Source organism: Labeo rohita, chromosome 3 (genome assembly GCF_022985175.1).
Source record: "Labeo rohita strain BAU-BD-2019 chromosome 3, IGBB_LRoh.1.0, whole genome shotgun sequence".
Lineage (NCBI taxonomy): Eukaryota > Metazoa > Chordata > Actinopteri > Cypriniformes > Cyprinidae > Labeo > Labeo rohita.
Genome location: NC_066871.1, coordinates 19,618,885 through 19,639,123, shown reverse-complemented (window position 1 = coordinate 19,639,123; position 20,239 = coordinate 19,618,885). Strand labels below are relative to the sequence as shown.

Here is a 20,239-nt window from a genome sequence, read left to right as displayed (position 1 = left end):
TGAATATTGAAATGGTTTGTGCTTATTCCACTCTTTGTAGAGAGTATCATATTTTTTTGTGACAGATTTGCATAGCTAAAATTGAAAATCTGACCAGATTAATACATAAAGTCTATATAAAAAAATCAAAGAAAATATATTTTTTGGGAAACTAAGAGGTCAGGCTTTTGAATAAGAGTTTTTTTGATATAGATTTTTGCACCTGTATTCATTATTCATAATGAAAGAAGACATAAACAGAGGATTGGACAGAGAAGAGAGATACAGAAAACAGAGTATGACAACATGATTAGGGTAAAAATGGGAGGCCCTCAAACTATGATGTTTGTGAGACAGTGTGGTCTGTAATATTTATGGTGTACTGCACAGTGCTAATAAAAATTAGGTCACTCCATGTCTAATGAAAGATGTGGACAGAGGAAAAACAGAAAGATGAAGGCAGCGGGTGAGGAGAGTATACCGAAATGGCTGGAATATAAAGGAAGGATTTTCTCCTGAGAGATCAGAGAAGATCAGAACATTCTGTAGATGCATATTAAAGTGAGTGGTGGAGGAATGTGAAAGATGGTATAAAGCATCTGCTGCATCTATTGTATCCACTTCCCATCTCCTCTCCAGTCATCTGCTCTTTAAACTTGTGCGCTTGCGGCCAGATTGCTCCTTTTACTCGAGACTCTGCCTTCTGTTTCCAATACTCCAGACAAATCTAGACCTCTAAAATTAGCCCACTGCCTATGTATATTCATAAACACCAACTGTAGATGATTTATTAATGATAGAAAAAATATTCAGCTGTGGTTTTAGCTTTGTGTACTATGGGAGAGGACCATTCCCATTCATTTCAGTGGTTACTTTCTTATCTGCGGTGCAGTATTGGTGCAGCAACATGCAGGCTAAGACAGGACGTGCTGTGCTCCAGTGTTTGTAGTTGATGCACAGTGTGGTCCAGAAGTCTGAGACCACATTAAAAATCCTCCACTTCCACTACGACTCAGCACAGATTACAGAAAATTTAGTTGTCCGTCCAGAAAATGTAACAGTAAAGTGAGTAAAGTTGACGCCTTTATACGGTATGTCAAGTTAAATGGGACATCGGATGCAAAATGTACTTTTACATGGTGTTTGCATATAAATGTGTCTTAGCGGTGTGTGGACAAAACCGCCATACACTGATACAAATCCATTCACTCCTTTTTTATTTCTCCAAAAAACCTAAACAGTCTCAATTATCAAGCTGTATTGATTTTCTGAGCAGTATGATGTCACACTGCTCAGGCCCCGCCCACGACTGCTGACAAGCATTAGCATATTTTCGACCTTTAGCCAGTTGTATGCTGTCTGCCGCTTTCTCCGCACTCGAGCAGCTGTAGCGACAACAATGTCTCGTAAGCAATGCAGGTGTTTTGTATTTGAATGCAAAAGTGAACGTAATAGTATTCATTTTCTCCCAACATTAGTGGCACTGAGGACGCAATGGATTAATTTTGTTTTGATGGTAATGCGCTACCGAATATAAACCCACTAAAAGGCAAGCAAGCTTTAGCCGATAAAGTGTAACGGCTAATGCTAACAGAAAGGAGACCAGAGGCCATTTTTTAATAGATGTCAATGGAGGAGAGGCTTCACTACACTGAATAAACAGCTTTTTAGAGAAAACAGCTCATTATGTAATGAATCGACAGCCTATCGGCTCATCTTCTACATGTTTTGCACTAAACAATATTTTTGGATTTAACTATTTTTTTTAATTTACACCAAAAAAAAAGCTGTTTTATAAAAGAGATCATTGACAGTAATGTCATTGGTTATTAAGGCACACGTGATCCAAGTTGACCATTAAGCTTTCCCCAATAGTAAGTAATACAGACCCTCTCATCTCCCAATAGTAAGACAATCTCTGCCGAATACACAAAAAAACAGAAGAGATGGGCAGGGTAAGGAGTAGCTCATTACCATTTAAAGAGACATGCGCCTAAATGGGTTACTGTGAACAGAGATTTTTTGACAAGGTAAAAAGTGTTGTTTTACTTGAGCATTGAGGAATTTTAAGCACTTGCTGTTCTTTCTGTTAGGCCCTTTTACTTTCGATTTTGCGATTACGGGCACTCTGTGTAAAGGATATAACACCGTGTCCTACTATGCGACGCCAGGACACGTAATAAAAGGAGTTTTTGTCCTAACTAGCCGCGATGGCGACACACGAAGTTTCTATTTTAGAAACGGTTTCTATTTCTGCAATGTCGCGGCTGGAACAACAACACAAACTATGACAGTTATAATCTCAGGTAATGATTATGTGCTTTATTCAATGTTAAAAGTGTCTAATGTGAGTTTGAATATCATTTTGCGTGACATTTATAGCCATGCTGAAAGATAGTTTACCTCAGATCTTGAAAATAAATTTAAGCGAATATATGTTAAAACTGCAAAACAACAAGTGTTTTCCATGACAAAGATGGTATCAGTCACTCAATATTCTGCGCTTCTGAATGGCTGTGGCATCACGTGACTCACGTCTGGTGTGGACAGCCTAATTGCTTGTCTCAAACTAAGATTGTTTAGTTGTGCAATCTTACAACCAATATATAGTAAATGTAAGTCAAAGTGTTGCCTATGTAACTAAAACTTGAAGTGGCGATGAGGTCTTCAAATGTATGTAACTCCATGGTTCCTGTATATAAGCTGGAGTAACAGCTCACTACCAGTTACAAAAGACACTGTAACAGTCTGTCACAGGCAGTTCTAGTTGCATTTTTCATCAATTAATCTCTTAAATGATCCTTTGACTATGTTCTGGCCCGCTGTCTAGTGGCGAAATTTGTTTTTGGCCTAATGCCAAACCTACTCGCCTACCCCTGGCCTAAATCATTCCAACTTGTGGAAAATGGGCATCCGATGTCCCCTTTAAGTTTAAATTAAGTTACGTTTTCTTATGTGAGATCAATAAAACATGACTGGCAACCACCCCCCTTCCCCCAACTACTCAACTGTACAAATTTGTGACATTGCCCATATATATATTCAAGGTCTCAGACCTTTGAACTACACTGTAACAAGTGATGGTACAGTAACGTGTCAAGGGTTTTAACTTATGCAGTAAACTCACTGTGGCTGCCAGTGAAAAGTATGCTGTCCTCAGTAGGAATCAACATGTATATTGCATAACTAGTAGGTTATTAATGCATTGACTCAAGTACGAGCTTTTTCAATGACACTATGCGGCACACGCACACACCGCTGGTGTGAGAACAATGTTCAGAGGGATCTGAGACCAAAGCTTTGACCTTTCCTGCTTCAAAGAACGTGCAGTTCTGTGTTCTGTACGATGTTCTGCACAACACAACAAAATATTGTTGTTTTGTAAGACATGATGCATTGGTTTTTGATCTCATCAGGCCTTCTGATTTGCTAGAGTATGTTTTTTAGTATTTGCTCGGCAGGCAATTCCTCCAGAAATCTAGCAGGCGTGTCCCACAGAGCTGACACAGTGTCTCTGGGAAAAGCAACACTTAAATGCTCCTCTTGGAATAGCTCGCTTTACTTACTTACTCGACCGTTCTCAAGCCAAGTAATGCTGAAGGTTCTCCTGAGCCTTCTGGAACCGTTTCTGCAGTTTTCTGGGGAAAGATGATGATTGTGCTAATCCTAAATGGAGCGTGGGCCTTCACTTGGTCTTGTTGTGTTGAACGTACTCCTCTATAAATAGTACGAAAAATAAAAGATTTCTAATAAATATGCAAATAATTCTTGAAATGATTGGGAAACTGACAGTTAATGATCTTATTGTTAGTTTATTACAAAATCTCATTGTAATTACTGTAACATGAAAAATTATGAATATATTAATTAATTTATTATATTAATTTATTTTATTTATACATATAGTAGAATTTTTCTGCCTTTTTTAATGTAACACAGTAAAAAACTATTAAAGTAATAATTAGCTTTATTAAAGGAATAGTTCACCCAAAAATAAAAATTCTGTCATTAATTACTCATGCTCATGTCGTTCCAAACCCATCAGACCTTTGTTCATCTTTAGAACACAAATTAAGACATTTTTGATTAAATCTGAGAGCTTTCTGATGCATTATACCTTGTTTACAAGCAAAAATATAAAAAAATATCTTATATCTCATAAAAAATATCTTAAATTGTGTTCTGAAGATGAACGTTCTTACAGGTTTGGAATGACATGAGGGTGAGTTTTAATTGTTAGATGAACTATATGTTTAAGAAAGACATTATAAGATGCATTATAGTATTAAGAATTCAAGGGTTAAATGTTTTTAATTATCCTGAAAATAATCTCACAATGAATAAGAATTAAATAACATACAAAAATACATAAAAGACTCGTAATTGTTTTCTGTATGAAATAAATATATATATATATATATTGTTTTCTCTCTTTTTTTCTGGTGTGTGAGAATCATATGAAAGAATGCACCCAGGTTATGAGCTTATAGTTCATGGTGGAAGCTTCTTCATTCATTTTCTGACAAGCTGCTGAAGTCTTGCAGACTTCCAGCTTGAGTCTGTTCCATCTATAAATTTCTTTCAGAGAATGTGAACATTTACACTCACGGTCGTAAAGATGTGACGCCCACAAGAATATAAAATTCGCTGTTAAACCTATATGATCGTCTTGATTTGGTGTGCTAGGAAAAGTCACGATTATACTGTACACTCATTCCAATGTGGAAAATCCATTCTCATTCTTCTATGGTTATGATATTGTGTCGAAAGTTTGACAGCATTGAATCAGCAGGCGCCGTCTCAAGAGGTCATATTTCACGCAACCTTTCTTACAGAAAAAGCTGGTCATGATGGCTACAAACATGCCTATAGCATCAGAGTATCTTGTAATGGAATACAGGAACAAGAGCAGAACTGTGGGCAGCAAACAGCCATTAGGAGCTTGTCCACACTCCCAGGAGTGGCATTAAGGCATTATGGTGAAGAGTTACTTCATTCCAGGAGAGTCTCTCCTGCTAGAGTCCTTATTCATCCTCTAAATCTTTAAACAGTGATGCTCTTAGACTTCGTTCCACAACCGTGGAGCCAGACTGCAGCGATACAAGAAAACCCCAATTCTGTTCTTGCATAAGCGCTGAGGTTTTGTCTCCTTCAAGAATGAAGGGGCGTTCACTCATATAGCACTCTGCAATGTGAAAGCGATCTGAAAGTTACTCATTTACGAAGAGTTGGTCAGTTTTAGTCACTTTGGTGATGTATGTTGAGTGTCTGCCAAAGTTTAGAGTAGCTTAACCAGTTGGCTTGAAGACTGTCAGATACTGAATTCAGGTTTTGGAAAAATATAGCTTTATATTGATTTTAATTGATGATCTTGTCTATGGTATGCTGTACTGTGCACTGCTGCAATTAATATTACCGACATTTTCCCACTTTCCTCTGCAGAATATTACATAAAACTGATTTCTTGTCAAATTCAAAAGATATCTTATTTTTACCACCAATACATCCCTGTTGTGATCCGAGGGTTGAGAGATTGGAGCTGCCTTGTATCTGGAGCAGAACGTGTGGAGTAGTGGTGACAGCGTGCGTGGTAGCGTGTCTGCTTGACACACAAACGGGTCCCTCATCAGGATTTTGAGGGCACGACAAGATGGGTTCGTTAAATTAGTTCATGCTAATCGGGTTGGGGAATTAGTTAATTCTCCCAGGATGCCTCAGTCCTTCATTTGACTGCTTCTTGTTCGTCATGGGAGGATTGACCTGACTGCAGCTATTTGAGAGATGTCCTTAAAACTGTTTTTTTAGGTGTCTTAATTCAAATGGTTAAGTAAGTGCGTTTGTGTCTTTATCTGTTTTCTTCATGAGTTATTGTGTTTTTTATAGGTACTGAAAGTAGTATGTCTGTGCACCTTTCATACACTCAAAAAAATGCTGGGTTAAATACAACCCAGCGCTGGGTGAAATATGGATAAACCCAGCGGTTGGGTTAAATATTTAACTTCTGGGTAGTTTTATTTAACTCAGCTGTTGCTTATTATTATTAACATTTATTAATAAGTTGAATAAATAATAAGTAAATAATAAACCATTTTTTAAATAATAAATGTTCACCTTTTGATTACTGCTGATGCCTCTACACTCTAAAAAATGCTGGGTTAAAAACAACACAACTTGGGTTATTTGGCAACCCAGCACTGGGTACATATTGGACATATAGAACACATGCTGGGTTACTTTGACTTAGCTAGTGGGATAAATGTTTTTTGCCAAACATGCTGGGTTGTTTTATTTAAGTCAATTATTTTAAATGTTTAAAACAATATATAATATTGTTGGTTTAAAATGGGCTGGAACTTATTTAAAACACATACGGAATTACTAGAGGACAGCAATAATCAAAAGATGAACATCTATTATTAAGCAAGAACACATGGACAAAATACAAGATAAATTGAATTTATTTGGGTGAATACAGCATAGTTTACAATATTACACACATTTAATTTCTTTTTTTGTTTAAAAAAGTAACATTTAAAAGTAACATTTTAATTTTAGTGTGTTCAACCATTCTCTGTAATCGCTTTTTACAGAAATAGCGCTAATTCTCGTCTGTATGTCGCTGAAATTCGAGCCGGTGAAGGGCTGCTGTTCAACAGGTTAAATGCAAAATTCAGACCTAGCTGAAAGATGCCGTGACTGACTTCAAAACCTGCCCATAAACAAACAGTGCTGACATTAGAGAACATATTTTAACATCAAATTAAATTAAACTCAATACTATAACGAATAAAATCTATTTATTTTATGCAAGGCAAAAGGCATTTCCATCATGCGAATTGACCGCTGCTGCTGTCACAGCTGACTGTGACTGATCTCGTCCTTGTATGTTGCGTTTTGCGTAAAATAATTTAACCTACAGTACAGTAAAAACTTTAGAAATTAAATATAATGTATACAAACCTTTATTTCACTGAAGAATTGCACCAAATCGGCAACGATGAGAACAGCTCTCTCCTGTACAGGATGCAAAAAGCCCACGCTCTGATTCTAAATCAGCAGCTGGGTTGTTTCGTCAGAGACAGGCTTAACCCAGTGGTTGGGTAGAAAAAATTAAAATGACCCAGCACCTGGGTAAAAATACTAAAAACAACCCAATAAAATGACCCAATGGGCTGAACCCACCATTTGGGTTAAAAAAAATAACGCAGCATTAATTTACAACCTATTTTGGGTTCATTTTAAAACATCCATATCATAATTTATAAACAATAGTTGAGTTAAATAAAACTACCCAGAAGGTTTGGGTTAAACATTTAACCCAACCACTGATCCAAAACAACCCGGTCACTGAGTTTGACCATATTTCAACCAGTGCTGGGTTGTATTTTACCCAGCATTTTTACCCAGCAGTGCAATCAGTATGTTTTAATCTTTTTTTAAATACAGACATCTTTAAAATAAGATGCATTTATAAAGTTGACATGAAATGAAAATTCATCTGTTTCAGTCATCTCTTTTGTAAATGCATGTTATAGATCTTTTTGTGAACAAATCATCCATGTATTTTTTTTTTGACTTTGTAATGTTTCATCAAAATGTAATATTTAATTTATTTGAGCACAACAGCCGCATATCAAAATCCAGTAAACAACTGATGAAACAAAGTCTCCGCCCTATTTTTTTTTCTTTTCCCATAATTGACCCTTCGCAAAGACCCACCACTTTTCATCCCTGTTGCTATGTCTGACAAGCCATGCCGCCCTCACGCCACACATCATCAAAAAAGACATTGCAGAGCAAAGAAAAAAAACAGACAGGCTACTTTAGGTATGAAACAAAGTCTCAGCTTTCAGATTTTGTCATTTTGTAAGAAATTCAAACAATAAATACCATTTTGTGGTTTTATGTGTTTTGACAGATCTCTGTAGCACCTCAGTTGAAGCGGCACATGAACCAATCGTCTCTTACTCTTTACTAGTTATTATAGCACAAAATAAACATGAATGAACATCAAAAGGCATTTTGTTTCAACCACGGCAAGACTCAAAACACAATAATTTTTGAGTTCAAAGCCACCAGTGTTAATCTACTGTCCTGTCTGGTTTGTTTGTTGGACAAAAATGTTAGATTCAGAGTCATGATTTGTCAGATCGCCTGTCAATCAAACTCTCTGCAAAGGATCAATTGATTTTACTCAGATGAACATCACAATACAGAAGAAAAACATCTGTCATGCTTCTGTTTCATCAAACCTTTAACAAATAAAACAGGGATGAAGATAGCAAGTCTTCTTTTCAGAGATTTTTTTTTTATTTTGAAGCAGAAATCTAACAAAATTTAGTGAAAAAATTTACTCAAAATTTACTCAAAAAAGGTGGAGTATGTCAAACTTTTTGCTTCTCATGTAAATGCATTTAGATAGTTAAAAGGAGTTAAAAAATACCTGATTATGAAAATGATTTTTGTAGTGTAAATGTCTGCCTTGTCATTATGAAATGTGTGGGACATCTGGGCAACTTGCAGAAAAGCCACAGAGACCAAAAAATGATAACTGGGTAGGTGGACTGTCAGCGCAGAGGAGCCAGAAGATTGGAGGCAGGAAAGGAGGTGGACAGATATTCCTCTGCAAAAGAAATGGTTTACCCCAGTAAAGGGAGGAGGGGCAAGTGTGGACTGACGGAGAGGAGGGGGAACACTGAGGAGCGGGGAGTGGGGAGAATAATGTGAGCACTGCAGAGGGGGAACAGCAGCAGCAGCAGCAGTGTTTCACACACACACACCTACACTTCCAAATGAATGGCTGTAATGACGGGCTACATAAAAAAATCATAGTATGGATGCTGGCACTGAGGTGGACTGAGATAAACAGATTATATTGATTGCAGGTGATAGGCGAAGAGGCTGTGGGCTTTAACAAGAGACGTGCACTAGCCAATCAATGCACATCTATCTGCAGGAGAGCCAACATGACATCTCTGTTTTCAGAATGGTGACCACGCATAGCGCACACTGCTATAATTCTCTGGCCCCTCCCTTCCTCTTTTCTCCCCCTTCCATTTGCTTATACTCTCAGATTTTTTTCTGTTTCTAAATATACATTCCTTTTTTCTCTCCTTTTTCCCCCTTCCATTGCAGGTCTTTGTGTACATGCCATCTCTTCTTATTTTTTTCTGCCCGCATCATCCATTCTCCTCGTCTTACTCACAAAGTCAGCTTTACCCCATCTTCTCCCTCTGTGGTGTTTCCTCAGTGCAGCGTGTCAATGAGGCTGCTGCATTCACACCATTCCCACTATTCTCAGAGCACTTTTGCTTTTTTTTATGTAGTATTTGGCGCCCTCTATCTGTAGCACATCTCCTTTTGATTGAGAAGGACCTCTGCAGTAGTCTAAACTGCATTGCCTCTGAATGTTAAAGTGCTTATTCTGTGATGTAGACTTTTATTTTCAAGGGTCTTTCCATGTGCTTGTGTACCCGATGCCAACAGCTTATTAAGCACGGAAAGGGAAGCCTTGCATGCCATTTGATTCAGAAAATCTATAGAAAAGGGGTTTTCAATGCTTTTAAAGCCAAGGACCCTTTGATGTATTGATAGACTAAGCAGGGACCCTGTTACATATTGTATAAATTGCATTTTAAGTCTGGCCTATAATAACACATTGCATCATATTGATGCATTCACATAGATTATGATACTTAAATTATAAAGCCATTAAAATAAGTATTATTATTACAGTTACATTTTGCATAGTACATTTTAATTTGCAGGGGTGCACATACGTTTTTCGGTCTGGTTCTCATGAGAGCACCTGCACATAGTGTGACTATAAAAAAATAATATATAAAATAGTAATAATAGTATTATTGCACTTTTTTTAAATAAAATAATAAGCAAAATAATTAATAAAGTGTACTATTATATTTTCAGATAAAATGGGCATTAAATAAAAATACAATTATTTTATAGTACATATAAAAAATACAATGCTAATATTTACATTTTCGTGTTTTTTATTTTTGTACTTTTGTATTTATATAGAAGTTTTAAACATTTTCAAACCTAAAATTGCCAAGCTTTTATTTTGGTGGGTTGCCGGCAAAAGAATGTTTTGCGTTTCGCTCTGAAACCGGCAATGCGTAACTTATATTTATGCTTTTATTTCAAATTGAAATTTTATACAGTATTACAGTTAGTTGATCTAAAACTGTGATTGTGCATTAACAGTTGCCAGCCATGTTGATTCACAAAAGAGCAGTTTAAACATATTTACGCAGCACATTTTTTATTGTGCTCCCCTTTTAATGTGAGAGGACGAATGAAACGTTTGCTGGAATTTCAGCTTCTCCAGGTTTGCTTTAGCTTGTAACATGTTTATTTTGTTTTTTACAAAAAGTAAGGTACGTCCCAATTACACACTTTATGCACTATATTCTATGCCATTTGATAGTGTGAGTAGTGTGTTTACAGTAAAGATTTGACAAGAAGAAGTGCACTTCAAATACCTGGATGGTGCATATATTTACAAAAAAAAAAAAAAAAACATAGTGTGGAATGGTTTCATGCACTTTACTGTCGCCGCTTTCCTTAGCAAAAGGGGAAGGGTTATCAGACTTTGATGCTGGATAAGAAAATAACCTTCCAAAAATACGAAGTGTATAGTACATTGGGACGCAACTTTGATTTGGTATCAAACAAGAGTCCTTGTTGAAGACAGGATAAAAAAGTGATGATGTTGATGATGTTTTAGATCAGACTGTCATTATTTTTGCAGTTCTGCCACAGAAATGACACACTTGAGCTGTAAGCACTGTGACAGTTTTTTATTCCAGTAGTGATGTCACTGATTCCACTGTATAATATTAATGTGCTCATCTTCTCATCTCTCTTTGTGTCTTTCTGTCTCTCTCTGTGTCTTCCTCTCTCTGTTTTCAGTATGTGGCGTTCGGCTCGCTCCTGTTCATCCTCATCTCCATCTCAACATTTTGCTTGGAGACACACGAGGCCTTCAACACCATCTACAATAAGACAGAGAACGTGACGGTGGGGAACGTCACGCGGGAGGAGATTATGTATGAGGTAGTGACTGACAGCTGGCTGACCTACGTGGAGGGCGTATGCGTCATCTGGTTCACCATCGAGGTGTTTGCCCGTGTCATCTTCTGCCCGGACAAGGCCGAGTTCTTCAAGAGCACGCTGAACATCATCGACTTTGTAGCCATCCTGCCCTTTTACCTGGAGGTGGCGCTGAGCGGCCTCTCCTCGAAAGCGGCCAAAGACGTGCTGGGCTTTTTGCGCGTGGTGCGATTCGTCCGAATCCTGCGAATCTTCAAGCTTACGCGCCATTTCGTGGGGCTGAGGGTGCTGGGTCACACGCTGCGTGCCAGCACCAATGAATTCTTGCTCCTCATCATTTTCCTCGCTCTCGGGGTGCTCATCTTCGCCACCATGATCTACTACGCCGAGCGCATCGGCGCCGACCCGGACGACCCCACGGCAAGCGCCCACACGACCTTCAAAAACATCCCCATCGGCTTCTGGTGGGCTGTGGTCACCATGACCACGCTGGGCTATGGTGACATGTATCCAGAGACATGGTCTGGTATGTTAGTGGGCGCCCTGTGCGCCCTGGCGGGCGTGCTGACCATCGCCATGCCTGTGCCCGTCATTGTAAACAACTTCGGCATGTACTACTCTCTGGCCATGGCCAAGCAGAAGCTGCCCAAGAAGAAGAACAAGCACATCCCGCGGGCTCCGCAGCCTGGATCGCCCAACTACTGCAAGCCAGACGCCCTGGCCATGGCCACTGCCTCGCCGCACAGGATCATGGGTAATGTGCTGGGCAGTATGGTGGTCTCTGGAAGCATGGCAGGAGACTGTCCTCTTGCACAGGAGGAAATCATAGAGATTAACAGAGCAGGTGTGTGTGTGCGAGTGTACCCATGTGTTTACATGTTTTGTGTGTGTGACCTATCTTTGCACTAATAGGTTACATTTCCAAGAATAAAGGTGTGGTCACGTTTACCATTGCTCTGTGAAATTTAGCAGGTGAAATCGAGTCATTCCAATGGGAATCCTCATGATTGAGATGTTCGCATGAAGGATTTTGCTTTGTTAGTTTTTAAGTTGGTCACTTAACTTCACCATGCAGATTGAAAGCTACTACTGTGTGAGCTGTGCTTTCTACATTGTAAGTGATAATTTACCTTCTTGCCTGCAAAATTTTGCTTACATTTCACTAATGTGACCGCACCTTAAAGGGATATTTCACCCAAAAATGAAAATTCTGTCATTAATTACTCACCTTCATCTCGTCCAAACCTGTAAGACCTTCGTTCATCTTCAGAACACAAATTAATATATTTCTGATGAAATCCGAGAGCTTTCTGATCCTGCGTAGACAGCAACGCAACTGACACGTTCAAGGCCCAGAAAGGTAGTAAGGACATTGTTAAAATAGTCCATGTGACAACCGTAATGTTATGACGCTACGAGAATACTTTTTGTGCACAACGAATACAAAAATAATGACTTTATTTAACAATTTCTTCTCTTCCGTGTCAGTCTTCGACACACGTTCAGGAGAGTACCACAATGTCTTTGTAAGCATGTCTGAAGATTTCGACATGTAATTTTTTTTTGCCCAGCCTTACTTAAACAGAAATATACAGAATTTTGAGAGATGGATGTTCTACGTCAGAAGGCCAGCTCCTGCATCAGGAGCATCACACGCATGTGTTGCGGTACTCTTGTGAATGCGCATCGAAGACTGACACGAAAGAGAAAAAATTGTTAAATAAAGTCGTTATTTTTGTTTTCCTTACTCATACAAAATATTCTCATAGCTTCCTAAAATTGCGGTTCACTGATGTCACTACTGATGGACTACCTTAACGATGTCCTTACTACCTTTCTGGACCTTGCACATGTCAGTTGTGTTGCTGTCTATGCAGGGTCAGAAAGGGTTTGGAACGACATGAGGATGAGTTTTCATTTTTGGGTGGACTAACTCTTTAAAGCAATTAAAGCAGAAGTTTACTTCCAGAACAAAAATTTACAGATAATGCATCATTCTCTTGTCATCCAAGATGTTCATGTCTTTCTTTCTTCAGTCGTAAAATAATTATATTTCTTGAGGAAAACATTTCAAGAATATTCTCCGTTTAGTGGACTTCAGTGGTGCCCCAAAGTTTGAACTTCCAAAATGCAGTTACAATACAGCTTCAAATGGTGCTAAACGATCCCACCCAAGAAGGAAGGGTCTTTTCTAGTGAAACATAGAAAAACAAAATGACAATTTATATACTTTTTAACCTCAAACGTTCGTCTTGTCTACTTCTGAGTGAACTCTGTTTTTTCCAGTTCAAGACAGTTAGGGTATGTCAAAAAACTCCTATTTCGTTTTCTTCCCTAACTTCAAAATCATCCTACATCGCTGCAAAAGAACCGAGCCAGTGTTTACAAAGTGAACATGCAAAGAAAATCAAATGCCCTTTACCAAAAAAAAGGTAAGATATTGATGTAGGACAATTTTAAAGTTGAAGAAAACAAGACGGGAGTTTTTTGACATACCCTAACTGTATTGACCTGGATTACACAGACTACGCATGCGCATCACAGAGACGAGACAAGATGAGCGCTTGAGGTTAAAAAGTATATAAATTGTCAATTTGTTTTGGAAATGACTAGATAAGACCCTTCGTCCTTGTCTAGGATCGTTTAGAGTCGTTTGAAGCTGCATTTAAACTACATTTTCGAAGTTCAAACTTGGGGGCACCATTGAAGTCCACTATATGGAGATAATTCCTGAGATGTTTTCCTCAAGAAACATAATTTCTTATCGACTGTAGAAAGAAAGACATGAACATCTTGGATGACAAGGGGTGAGTAAATGATCTGTAAATTTTTGTTCTAGAAGTGAACTTCTCCTTTAAGTGCTATATTACGAACAAAAAAATGCTACTGAGGCACAACACTTAAAGTGAGTGTATTTTTGTGTGTGATGTCAACTAGCTCCATTTCATCCATCAAGAAAGTTGAGTTCAAATGCCTGTGGTCATCACTTATAGCTCTTTATAATGAACTGTCATCGCCTAAACTGGGTCTTTTATATAATCTTGTAGAATGTCTGCACACACACACAAGTATTTGAGAGTAGTAATATGCAAAACTATGCTGTCATGGCCAAGTTTGACAGAGAACAGGAATGTTATTTAAATTACAGCAGGATTATGCTTCATGCATTCCAATCAGTTTTGTAGACTAGCAGAAAACATCTCACCCAATCAGAAGAGAAGGGAATATGATCCTGAATCTAGCAAACAGCTTTTGGTAGATGATTGACATGGAGCTTACAGTACTATTTGTGAGAGCAGCTTATGCGAACGCTCACTGCAGAAACACATTTTCCTAATCAGTATTAAACAACTGGTATTAGTCATAATTTTGCTTCTCAAGTAAAGTTGTTCCTGGAGTAAGGATGACTTACATTAAAACAAGATCAAAATCTTTTTGAACGTCTTTTTCTGCTTTTTTTGCATGTGAAGGTGTCAGTCAGGTTGAGCAAGTGAGTTCATGCAGGCGAGAGAGCTCCGTCTGTCATTACTGTGCAGAACACAGATATATTCACACCCCATGCTAAGATTAACACGAGGCAGATTAGTCATGGCCCCTCAGATTAGCATATGCTGTATTTGATCTATAGTACAAGCAAAAGGTTTCAAATCAACAGCACTCCACTTACAGCCACCTTTTTTAGCTGATTTCAACAACAAAGTAACAAATTATGACGGATGACAGTGCATCCTTATAAATAGGATGATTTAGGATTGTTTTTACCAAAAAGAAACATTTTTGGAAAAAGCAGATGCTTAAGTGGATGACAGCTGTAGTTTTTGGCTCCTCCTTTTTGTTTTGCTCTTACATGGAGTTCTCACAGCTGGAAGTTCCCAAGGAAATAAAAGGGAGCAGAAACATCCTGAGAGCTTGCTGTGATGAAACGCTTTAGCACATGTGCCCTCCTGTAGCTTCAAATCCCACGTGCCCTTGACACCTACAACACTAGCATCACATCCATCATGTGTACTGTTAAGTTGTGTAAAACTAAAAGTTTAAAACTTATAGTCATTTGTTTGTCACCCGTCCCCATGTGCGAGTGTGTTGGGTTTTTTGGCATGCGTGAGAGGTGCTCTGATTCTGTAAGGGGATTTTATGCTTAAGTTTTTTTTAAAGGTTCACCCAAAATATCAAAAGGCGCTTTCGCACTGCGTACTGTAGTTTTATGGTGGTTCCTACAGAACCAATCAAGTTCCCCCTTGGACCGTTTTCCATGTTGCATTCGCACCGGCAGCACGTCTTTATTAGCTGTATTTACAAACGTCAACAAACAGTGAACGGAGGACCCCGTGATCGGAGCTGTTTTTGTTGTGTGTTAATGGTTTCGTGATAACGGAGACAGAATGTAAACGCACAATTTACGCGATTAAAATGAAATCTGACAATTTACATATCATGTACATATCATCTAGGCTGAGAAAAGAACAAAATGCTGCAGACAACAGGTAGCTAAATGCCGTTATTATTGCTGTTTTCTATGTTCGTAGAGTAAATATGTTTACACATACGGGTAGCCGGTGTTTCGTATGCATTTGGCCAATCAGCATACACTTCACAGGTAACCTAAAAAGGTTAGTGTTTTCACAACGCGTCATCAGTCGGTCATATTAGCAACAGTGAATGTAAACAATGCTACTGAACCAAATGAAACTCTCATATTTTGCTGATTATTGCTGCTGAAAATGTCCAATTATTGTCATGTTTTGGGCTGTACTAATCAGTCGGACCAAGAAAAACATTTGGAGTACTATAGACTGCCAAAGGTTATAACAAATCATGGAGAAGAGTGCAAAAAACTGAAGAACAAAAGGCATTTGTTTGCCCATACTAAAACAGGATTTCCAGTGCAAGAATATTGGGCTAATATCTTAATTAGTATTGCTTGTACCATTAACTTTATTTTGTCAAAATATTGCACTCATTCCTGCTTACTAAGCCCTTCTCTATATCATTTAGCAGCTTTCATGCATTTTTTTTACCATGGTTTAGATAGCATAAATTAACAAAAAAACATATTCAGTAGTACATTAACCGTCCAATCTATGCTGTTGTTTACATCAGAGTATCGCCAGTATGGCCGTGCATCCAGATACCTGACCAAATCATGACATAAGTGCAAACCCTCTGTAGAACTGTTTTATGCCACGCTCCAGACAAGGTCGGAAGAGGGAACATCCGAGATGAAATGTCCCATTTCCAACTTCAGTGAGTTCCATGTCACGTTAACATATGTCTGTAAATTATGGCAAAAACAGAAGAAAATATAGCAAAAAGCTGCCTTTCGTTTTCTATTTTATACACTTAATCTCTAATGTTTTTAAATTTGACATAAGTTAGCACCACACTATACCTGTTGGATGCAGTGACGTTAAATGACGTGGTAGATCGATCTGTCCCGAGTTCACACATCATATATCTGACTTCAAGCGGTGTTCCAGGTGTTGTTCCAAGTAGGAGATGGGAAAAATCCTAATTTCAAATTGTCTGGAATGCAGCATTAGATCCTACTCTAAAGTAGGAGCTCATATAGCTCCATCAAGCAGAATTCCTAGAACTATATACGTCCCTAGTTCCTGCGGTGCGAACATGCCAAAACAGCACAAACCTCTGCCAGTAGTTCTAGGAACTATGAAAAGGTTCCTCCGGTGCGAAAGCCCCTAATCCCATATGACATTTTGTCAGTGGAAAACACAAGGAGATTTTTTTTCTGAGCTGCTCCATTTTATACAGTTAAAATAAATGCCAGAAAATCAAAATCCAGCCATGGTTTCCATTTACTTCTGCTGAATGAAAAGAGCAGCTTGAACATTGTGCTAGGTTTCTCCTTCAGTGTTCCACGGATAAAATAAATCCATGTGGATTTTTAAAGAAACTAGGGTGAATAATTGTTTTTTATTATTTCGTATTATAAGTATTTTTATTATCTCTTCAATGATTGTCATTTAATGGCTGTCAGGAAAGCGAGTTATATCTTTTGTAGTGAACCTTATGCCATGACCTTTGCTATAGACTTTTGTGTCATCCATTCATCACCCTTTGTAAACGTGTTCATCATATTCCCATCGCTTCACTGATAAATATTTTGAATTTCCTCCGATGGGGTCCAATTGCATAATGGGTCTCTGTCATCTTCTCCCTTGCCTTCCCATCCTCTTTTTTCCTTTCTATCTTTCTCCATGTCTTTAGCAGGCTTTGCCCCTGGCTTATTTCAGTAAATTGTTGAGCGGTAACTCACATCAGATTAGATTTGACAGCTGTGTCGGAAGCTATAAGAACAAGTGCCCCTGCAGCTTCTTTGTTTGAGTGTGCGCGCATCTCACTCTTTCAGACACACTCATTCATGTTGTGTATTTTGTGTGTTTGTGTGTGTGATGTTCTGAGTTTCCCTGCACCATTTTAATCAAGTGATGCTGCTCTTTTTGTAGCGCATCTCTATTTTTGCCCCTTTTTTCCATCCCTTTTCATCCCGACTTTTTTCTTCCCTCGTCCCTGGCTTTTCATGTTACTATGACTGTCTCTAATATCACATGCATGCAGTACTGCATATAGCAATTTTCTTTCTTTCTTTCTTTCTTTCTTTCTTTCAAAACAGACTCAAAGCAGAATGGAGATGCTGCAAATGCAGCTCTGGCTAATGAGGACTGTCCCACCATAGATCAGGTGCTGGGGCCAGATGACAGGAGTCCGGCCACCGGTGGGTTGGGGACATGCACGGGGCGTGAACGTTACCCCCACGATAGGGCCTGCTTCCTTCTCAGTACCGGAGAGTTCCGCACCACAGACAGCAATGTCAGGAAAGGTATGCAGCACCCACAAACAAACACATTATTATACTCATATTTTTAGTGTACATCACAAAGAACAGACTCAGGAAAGGTAAGTTGTATGTTCAAATGCTTATTATTGTATATTAGGGTAAAGACACATACATTGTAGCAATATATTTTTTTTAAATACATAAATATACATGCACTGATTCACACAGAGTACATCAGAGGTATACGCATTAAAACAGATTCTCCCGCATCCATACTGACAGCATAGCTCCCCGCCTTCTCCTCTTGCATTTCTCCTCATAATTCACCACATCAATCATTCTGAAGGCCGCTCATCATTAGCAAAGCTCCTACCACACACGCAGTAATAATTCAGTTCATATCTTTGTTAAATGTGTTTAATCTTTGATAAAATCAGGACTTTTCAGTGAAAATAATCCTAGCCCGAGTTAAATTATTAACAATTATCAAACAAATTCACTGCGTCTGGCCAACAAGCTCTTCAGATGCTCTTTCTGTCTGTCCATCTATCTGTCTGTCTGTCGATATATCTGTCTGGCTTGTGCAAAATTCTGAATTAAAAAATTGGCTCTCCTTCAGTTCAAGAGTTTGAATTTAATTGGCCACATCCCAGAGGAAGTTAAATTGAAATTTAAATTGGAATGACAGGAAGAAGAGTTTAATACAGATAATGCATTCTGGGAGAAGTGTTCCTCCATCTTGCTTAATTTATTGCATATTTTGAAATATATGAAATGTCAAGGCTTTTAAAACATTTTAATTAATTAATTCTACTTCCTTTTTGCAATTCTGATTCCTGTTTTCTACAGGTTTTCTAAATGTAGATTCAGTAAAAATTCAGGAATTGAATTGAAATTCCTTACTGAATTATGAATAGCACAAAAATCAGTTATCTGTCTCTCTGTCTAGTTTTATCTATCTATCTCTATCTATCTATCTATCTATCTATCTATCTATCTATCTATCTATCTATCTATTCACTGTCTATCTATCAGGCTTGCATTTGCTCTTTCTTGCTCTCATTCATTGATTTATTACTTCATTCTCTTTCTCTTCCTGGCCTCCCACCCTGGCTTGTCTCTGCCCGTGTCTCTTTCCCTCCATCCATCCCCTCATCTTGCCCTTTATTTCTCTTTATCTTCCTCACCTCAATCACTTCGTGTCACATCCTCTTGTATCTATTCTCGTTTTGCTATGGCATGATTGACATCTACTGCCTTTCCTTCTATACTATAACTTCCTACTCCTGCACTTTTCCACCAACCTCCATGTATTCCAAATACGCCCCTCTACACAACCAAATCCTACAACCTCCCTCACCCACAAACACACTAGAAGCTGCAGGCGCCAACCCAGGAGAGGAGTGGTTCAAGCCGGAAGGGCCACTGCTACAGCAGGACCTCAATGCCAATTCTGCCTCTTCTTGGATCAAACCATAATGAATCAGAGGTAACACTCAAATAATGCAGTGTAGAAATTAGTTGAATGCATAGAGGTCGATATTGAGTTAACTCCATATGGCACACTGCTGTTTCGTATATTTAGAATATATTTAGCACATTCATGCTTTTGAGCAACCATAGATATGAAACACAAACATAAGTAGCCACATACAGTACTAAAGTACGTGACTTTATAAATAAACTTGCAGTATGTCTTATCATTGACAGGTCCAATATGCCTTTAAATCAAGAGGGATACCGTCTTCTATGTGTTCTGTCTCTGTGTTTGACATTTTACACACTGATCTAACTTAAAGTCTGTGTAAAGGCAATGTGTTTTTAAACACATGTTAAATGTTAGAGATGTATTGCTGAAAGCACGTTACAAAGACTGAAATATGAAGGGCTGAATTTTGGAGTTTTTTTGAACCATTTTTGTGTTCAGGATTTTTTTGGCGGGCTGAAATCATGTCTCGATGACACACTGGAGCCGCTTAGCATGGGCCCTCCACTAACACTATAATAACTAGAGCACATTAGCATTAGTGGTTCACCCACTCAATCACGAGTTACTGTCATTACCGTTAGTTACTACAGTCTACAGTTTGCTAACTAGCTATGCCTTCATCACGTAAATGCATATTACCTGGTGGCGATAATTTGTAAAACAGCTCAGTCTCGTGATTTAAATGTATTTCTATTTGACAGTTTGAGAGAGGCAGCAGCTTTTCTGCAAGTGGGCGTGGTTTCAGTGCCAACAGTGGACACGCCCCCAGTGTTTCAGAGCAGAGAAGACTGCTTATGTTTTTTAAAGATTTTGATAGCTTGGCATTTATTTTTATCATTCAAATTTGGCTGCGTGGTTAATAACACAAGTGGTGTGACGAACTCAGAACATATTTAACATTG

General features: G+C 38.4%; 1 protein-coding gene across 13 annotated transcripts in view; it reads left to right on the top strand.

Moving 5' to 3' along the window:
* Positions 1–20,239, top strand: part of kcnc3a (potassium voltage-gated channel, Shaw-related subfamily, member 3a) — an 83,243-nt gene that overhangs the window by 38,223 nt on the left and 24,781 nt on the right. For 11 of the 13 annotated variants that reach the window (XM_051099546.1, XM_051099524.1, XM_051099506.1 and 8 more), the window contains exons 3-4: positions 10,912–11,896; positions 17,684–17,890. In XM_051099546.1, coding sequence (XP_050955503.1) covers positions 10,912–11,896; positions 17,684–17,890 — 1,192 coding nt within the window. Of the gene's footprint in view, positions 1–10,911; positions 11,897–17,683; positions 17,891–19,223; positions 19,338–20,239 lie in introns of all 13 variants that reach the window. The other 2 variants (XM_051099490.1, XM_051099499.1) reach the window with 2 other exon arrangements.